Source organism: Babylonia areolata, chromosome 18 (genome assembly GCF_041734735.1).
Source record: "Babylonia areolata isolate BAREFJ2019XMU chromosome 18, ASM4173473v1, whole genome shotgun sequence".
Lineage (NCBI taxonomy): Eukaryota > Metazoa > Mollusca > Gastropoda > Neogastropoda > Buccinidae > Babylonia > Babylonia areolata.
In genome coordinates, this window is record NC_134893.1 from 56,428,131 (window position 1) to 56,435,630 (window position 7,500).

The 7,500-nt window shown below is 52.0% G+C and overlaps 1 protein-coding gene across 1 annotated transcript in view; it reads right to left on the reverse strand.

Annotated features, from left to right (window-relative positions):
- The window catches only part of LOC143292082 (uncharacterized), an 18,550-nt gene that overhangs the window by 912 nt on the left and 10,138 nt on the right, over positions 1-7,500 (reverse strand). The window contains exons 3-4 of the mRNA XM_076602257.1: positions 3,481-3,637; positions 1-2,568 (exon numbers count right to left, since the gene is read on the reverse strand). The exon at positions 1-2,568 is cut by the window's left edge and continues 912 nt beyond it. Of these exons, the coding sequence (XP_076458372.1) occupies positions 566-2,568; positions 3,481-3,637 (2,160 nt within the window). The 3' untranslated portion in view covers positions 1-565. The remainder of the gene's footprint in view (positions 2,569-3,480; positions 3,638-7,500) is intronic.

Here is a 7,500-nt window from a genome sequence, read left to right on the forward strand (position 1 = left end):
AACAGAGTGGGACGATCACTTGTTTCAGGTTCAGTTTCGGTTTCAAGGAGGCGTCAAAGGTCGTGGACTGAAGCATGTAGGCCACAACCACATCTGCTTTATATGAAAACAGAAAGAGGCTGGCGGGATCGGGGCCCAAGGCGGAGCAAAGATGACCTGCCCATAGACTCAACGCGCTCACCAGAGGCCTTGAGAGCCTACCAAATTTGTTTATGTTTATATAAAAAAAAAGTTAAAAGCCCCACAGTATTTTGAGGCCATTGTGAATCCACTGTGTCTAGGGCTTTGCATGTAAAGGCGGGGCCCAGTTCTCTCCATCCACCGTTAGAACCTTCCCCAACCGAAGTCAGGTACCCATTCACACCTGGGTGTTGTGAAGAAAAGCGGAGTGCAGTAAGGTCTTTCCCAAGGACACAAAACCATACCGAAACGGGGCCGATCTCGAGCTCCGGTCACTGGTGAACACTGGATCAGAGTTCCAACGCCTGACCGATTCACCCACGGCGCCCCCATCACCGAACATGGCAATCCACAAATCAACGAACACGAGAGGTCGTTCAGTGTTTCACCACTTCCGTTCACGGAGCAGCTTCATCTTGTTCTTGTACAGGTCGAAATACCCCGGGGGGCTGGGGCCAGAGCTGGGCAGGATCCTGGAGTCCAGGATGACGGGTAGACTACCCGGGGTGGTCCTCTGACTCTCGTCGTGCTCATGCCTCAGGTGGTGCGTGTTCATGTCCTCCCAGCTCCTGTTCAGTTGGTTCTGTCGGTCCTGCTGCAGGTGACGCTGTGTCCTCTTCCGTCTCCCCACACCCCCTCCCCCGCTTCTGGTCTGGTGAGGGTGGGTGGGGACCACCTCGCCTCTGCCTTGATGAGGATGAGTGTGTGAAACTTCGTTCCTTCCTTGATGAGGATGAGTGTGTGTACTCTCTCTTCTACCTTGATAAGGCTGAGTGTGAGTTTCCTCCCTTCTACCTTGAGGATGAGTGTGAGTACCCTCCCTTCTACCTTGATAAGGATGTGTGTGGGTGGCCTGCCTTCTTGCGGGGTGGGGGTTTGAGGAGAAAGACGGTCCCGAAGGGTGGTTGACATCATCCTGCGAGTGCTGGTGGAAGGCGTACTGGGAAGGGGCGGGGACAGAGGCGTACATTTCCTGAGCATTGTCCACCCAGCCCTTCAGCTGCCGCCTGTCCACGTCCGAGGCCCTCTGGTGCCGCTCCAAGGTGTCCACGCGTTTCACCAGGGAGCTCCGCTCAGCCTCGTGCCGGGCCACCTCCATCGTCTTCTCCGCCAGCGCCTGCCGAAGCCGTTTGTTCTCCTCGGCCTGTTTCTTGCTGAGGGTCTCCAGGTCCGTCAGGTTGGTACGGCTGTTGACCGCCTCCTCGTGGTTCTTTTCCAGCTGCCGGATCTTCGTCTTCAGCTGCTCGTTCCTGGCGTTCAGGTCTTTGGTCTGACGCTCCAGCTCCAGCTCCCGCTGTTTTCTCCCTTTGAGCTCCTCCTCCATCTTCTTCTTCCACTGCTCTTTACGGGCCGCCACGTCCTGGGCGCTGCGTTCCAGTCCAGCTGCCCGTTCCTTGCACAGCTTCAGCTCCTCCTCCAACTTGCCTCTCGTCTCCCGCTCTCCCTCCAGCTTCTTCAGGAGGCGTCGGGACTCCGTCAGTGCCTCGGTGGTCGAGGCCAGCTCTCGGTTCGCGCGCTCTGCTTGCAGTTTGGACTCTGCTCGCTCCTCCTTCATTTTCTGGTTGGCTGTCAGGCTGTCTTCGATCTCAGTCTTCAGGGACCGGATCCTGGCCTTCATGTTGGCGGTATCCTTCTCCAGCTGTCTGGCTTCCTCCAGGTCAGTCTCCAGACGTTTGACGTTCCGCTTCAGAGAGTCCGTCTGCCGCTTCAGCTCTGCGATCTGTGTGTCTTTCTCGTCAGTGTTGGCCTTGAGGCCTTTGGATTCGGACTCCTTCAGGCGTAGAGTGCCTTTGGTGTCGTCGTTCTCTTTCTCCAGCATCTCGTTCTTGGTCTTCACCTGCTTCAGCTCCTTTGTGATGTCCTCGATTTTCCTCCTGGCGAACTCCAGCTCCTGGTTAGCTTCTTTCAGCTCTGACTCACCTTTCGTCTCTGTCTTCATGGCTCTCATCAGTTCGTCAAGCTCGGAGCGTTTCTGCTCCATGCTTCGTGCCAGCTCCTTGTTCTCCGCCTGGAGTTTCTCCACGGTCCTCTCCAGAGATTTGTTCGAGTTCTTCAAGTCAGTCAGCTGGGACACAGAGTTGTTTTGATTGTACAGGACAGAGGCCAGTTTCTCCGTGTGCGCGGAATCCGCAGCCTTCAGCTTGTCCTGAAGTCCTTGCTTATCTCTCTCCAGCTCCTGGACGCGCTTCTCCAGCTCCTCTTGTTTGGCCTTGACCTTCTGGTCATCGGCAGCGTTTGTGGGGCGGCCTGCTTGTGTCTCCAGCATGGACAGCCGGGACTGCAGGGACTCGTTCTCAAACTCCAGCTGCTGCTTCTCCCCCGTCGTCTTGGCAACCATGGCCGTCAGCTCCTGCAGCTCCTTTCTCAGCTCCTCCACCTGGCGGGACCCTGTGGACCAACACGTGTGTCACCTCAGTGTTGTTGGTATGATGATGATAGTGATGATGATGATGATGACAATGATGATAATGGTATTGATGATAATGATAATTATAACAACAACAACAGAACAAAGACAAGAACAACAACAAGAACAACAATAAGAACAATAACAATGATAACAATTACGATGATGATGTTGATGATGAGAACAATAACAAGATTAATAACAATAACAATGAAAAAAAATCCTGTGGAAAAGATGTTTTAAGCGTGCACACACACACACACACACACACATACACACACACACACACACACTCTCTCTCTCTCTCTCTCTCTCTCTTTCTCTCCCCCACAAACACACGCAAACACACTAACAAACACAAACACGTCCCACTTCAACCCCCTACACAACACCTCGCCCCCCTTCCCCAACACACACACACACAAACAACTCCCCCGCACATCCAAACCAAACAGATCCAAACCCGCATCCACACAACCCCCCAGCCCCCCTTCAGCTCCCAACCCCACTGACCTCCCGGCTCCCACCTCCCCCCTCGCTCTCCCCACGTCCCCCCCGCCCCCGCCCCCCCGTCACACTGACCTCCCTCCTTGCTGCCCAGCTGTTACCCGAGCTGCCTGTTCTCCTGGGACAGCTGCTGGCTCTGAGTCACCACGCCCTACCCCCCCCCCCTCGCCCCCCCAGCTCCCTACCTTCTCCCTCTGCATCGCCCTACCCCCCCCCCCCCCCCGACCCCACACACTGACCCCCTTCCTTGCTGTCCAGCTGTTCCCTGAGCCGCCTGTACTTCTAGGATAGATGCTGGCTCTGCGTCGCTTCATCCCCCACCCTCCCCCAGCTCCCAGCCCAGTCCCCAGCCCGACCCCACCCCCCCCACACCCCAAAACACTGACCTCCCTCCTTGCTGTCCAGCTGTTCCCTGAGCTGCCTGTTCTCCTGGGACAGCTGCTGGCTCTGAGTCACCACACCCTTCAGCTCCTCCTCCAGTTGCCGGATCCTCTGCTGGTACGTCTTCTCGTTCCGCTCCAGCTGGTCCCGTTCCTTCCTCACCTGTACAACACACGTCACCTGGCTGTGAACACCATGTGTCTCACCTGTACAATGACACACCTGGCTGTGAACACCATGTGTCTCACCTGTACGACAACACACCTGGCTGTGAACACCTTGTGTCTCACCTGTACAACAACACACCTGGCTGTGAACACCTTGTGTCTCACCTGTACGACAACACACCTGGCTGTGAACACCATGTGTCTCACCTGTACGACAACACACCTGGCTGTGAACACCTTGTGTCTCACCTGTACAACAACACACCTGGTTGTGTACACCTTGTGTCTCACCTGTACAACAACACACCTGGCTGTGAACACCTTGTGTCTCACCTGTACGACAACACACCTGGCTGTGTACACCTTGTGTCTCACCTGTACGACAACACACCTGGCTGTGTACACCTTGTGTCTCACCTGTACGATACACCTGGCTGTGTACACCTTGTGTCTCACCTGTACGATACACCTGGCTGTGTACACCTTGTGTCTCACCTGTACGACAACACACCTGGCTGTGTACACCTTGTGTCTCACCTGTACGACAACACACCTGGCTGTGAACACCATGTGTCTCACCTGTACAACACACCTGGCTGTGAACACCATGTGTCTCACCTGTACAACACACCTGGCTGTGAACACCATGTGTCTCACCTGTACAACACACCTGGCTGTGAACACCATGTGTCTCACCTGTACGACAACACACCTGGCTGTGAACACCATGTGTCACCTGTACAACACACCTGGCTGTGAACACCATGTGTCTCACATGTACGACAACACACCTGGCTGTGAACACCATGTGTCACCTGTACAACACACCTGGCTGTGAACACCATGTGTCACCTGTACAACACACCTGGCTGTGAACACCTTGTGTCTCACCTGTACGACAACACACCTGGCTGTGAACACCTTGTGTCTCACCTGTACGACAAACCACCTGGCTGTGAACACCATGTGTCTCACCTGTACGACAACACACCTGGCTGTGTACACCATGTGTCTCACCTGTACGACAAACCACCTGGCTGTGAACACCATGTGTCTCACTTGTACGACAAACCACCTGGCTGTGAACACCATGTGTCTCACCTGTACAACACACCTGGCTGTGTACACCTTGTGTCTCACCTGTGCGACAACACACCTGACTGTGTACACCTTGTGTCTCACCTGTACGACACACCTGGCTGTGAACACCTTGTGTCTCACCTGTACGACAACACACCTGGCTGTGAACACCTTGTGTCTCACCTGTACGACACACCTGGCTGTGAACACCATGTGTCTCACCTGTACAACGACACACCTGGCTGTGAACACCTTGTGTCTCACCTGTACGACACACCTGGCTGTGAACACCATGTGTCACCTGTATGACACACCTGGCCGTGTACACCATGTGTCTCACCTGTACGACAACACACTTGGCCGTGTACACCATGTGTCTCACCTGTACGACAACACACCTGGCTGTGTACACCATGTGTCTCACTTGTACGACAACACACCTGGATGTGTACACCATGTGTCTAACCTGTACGACAACACACCTGGCTGTGTACACCATGTGTCTCACCTGTACACCATACATATGTCACGTAACTGTACACATCTTGTGTCTTACCTGTACAACACATCTGTCACCTGGCTCTGAACGCACTGTGTCTCACATGTACAATACACACCACCTGTTTGTAAACACATTGTGTTTCACCTGCGCAACATAGATAACTGTCTGTTAACACATCGCCTGTACAGCACCCACATCACCTGTCTGTAAACACCTTATGCTTCACCTGTATGATACACACATCATCTCTACACACACACACACACACGCACACACACACACACACATACGAACACACCTTCACCAGCACATCACACACACACATACACACACACCTTCACCAGCACATCACACACACCACCTTTCTGTAGTCACCTTGTGCTTGTGCCTCATCCGTGGAACACACACAGACACACACACACAGACACACACACACACACACACACACACACACACACACACACACACACACACACACACACACACCTTCACCAGCACATCACACACACCACCTTTCTGTAGTCACCTTGTGCTTGTGCCTCATCCGTGGAACACACACACACACACACACAGACACACACACACACACACACACACACACACACACACACACACACACACACACACACACACACACACACACACACTGGCTTTCTGTAACCGTTTGGTATCCGTGAACATTCTAATACACAGGATGGTTCCATACTCCTGTTGGAGTTCGCCAGGGCTACTTTCTGTCCCCCACACTATTCCTTGAACGCATCATGACTGACACATTTGAAAATCATGTCAGAACAGTCAGCACTGGAGGAAGAACCATCACGAACTTTCGCTTCGCAGAAGACATCGACGGCCTTGCAGGTAGTGAGCAACAATTCGCCCAGCTTGTTAAAAGATTTTGATGAAACATCGACAAGATATGGCATGGAAATCAGCGTTGAAAAGACTAAGTTAATGGCCAGCCACACCACCACCACCACCACCACCATCACTGCTGATTTAACTGTCCACGGACCCATGGGATCAAACAATGAACTGTTCAGCAGTTCATTTACCTTGGATTCACCATTGTTGTCTTATTTATTTATTTATTTATTTATTATTACTACTACCTTTTTCTTTATTTTATTAATTTTTTTATATTATAATTATTAATTAATTAATTTATTTATGTAAGCTTATCTATTATTCATTCACCTTTTTTTTTCTCAAGGCCTGACTGAGCGCGGTGTTGGGTTACGCTGCTGGTCAGGCATCTGCTTGGCAGAGGTGGTGTAGCGTATATGGATTTGTCCGAACGCAGTGACGCCTCCTTGAGCTACTGAAACTGAAACTCACCATTAGCAACGAAGGATCCAAACCAGAAATCTTCTTAAGGGTAGCAAAGACAACATCAGCACTGCCCAGACTGAAACCCGTTTTGAATGAGAACATCTCTACGAAACACAAGATCAGTCTTTTATGAAGATCTACTGTCAATCTTTTTATATGCATGTGAATCATGGACCCTCACAGCGGACTTAGAGAGAAGAATAAGAGCTGTAGAAATGAGGTGCTTCCGAAGACTCTTAGGCATCTCATACAAAGACCACATCACGAATGAAGAAGTCAAGAGACGCGTCCGCAATGAAATCGGGCCCTATACTGACCTTCAAACACTCGCCAGACAACGAAAACTGAAGTGGTTTGGTCATGTCACACGCTCCTCTGGTCTTGCTAAAACAATCTTACAAGGCACAGTGAGGGGAGGAAGAAGAAGAGGCAGACAAAGGAAGAGATGGGAGGACAACATTCGAGAGTGGACAGGCATAGAGCTGAGAGACACCCTGAGAGCGGCCGAGAGACGCGAGGACTGGAGAAAGGTGGTTGACAAAGCTTCGAAGGCGCCCCAAAGGATTCGGAATCTGAGGGATCGATGACGGTGACGGTGACTGACATCAGTTAAGAAATGAAAACTACGCTGGCATGGCCACGTAACATGATCCAATGGCCTAGAACAATCCTTCCTCCAAGGAACTGTTGAGGGAGGGAGACGGCGAGAAAGACAGTTAACTCACTCAGTACGACCAGTCCTCTCTTCACCTCTACACAGACCCCTCGGGTGTCCAGTGGGTGTCTGAATGACCCAACCTTTAGCTTCCGTCGTCAGAATTGTGGTATTCTTTGTCAACATTCACTTCTTCAGTATAAGAGCCTTCCACTTGCAATATTTTGATGATGGTAATTGGGGTGAAACGCTGTTAACGTCGTCTCTTTCGCCGTTCGTATGGAGAGAG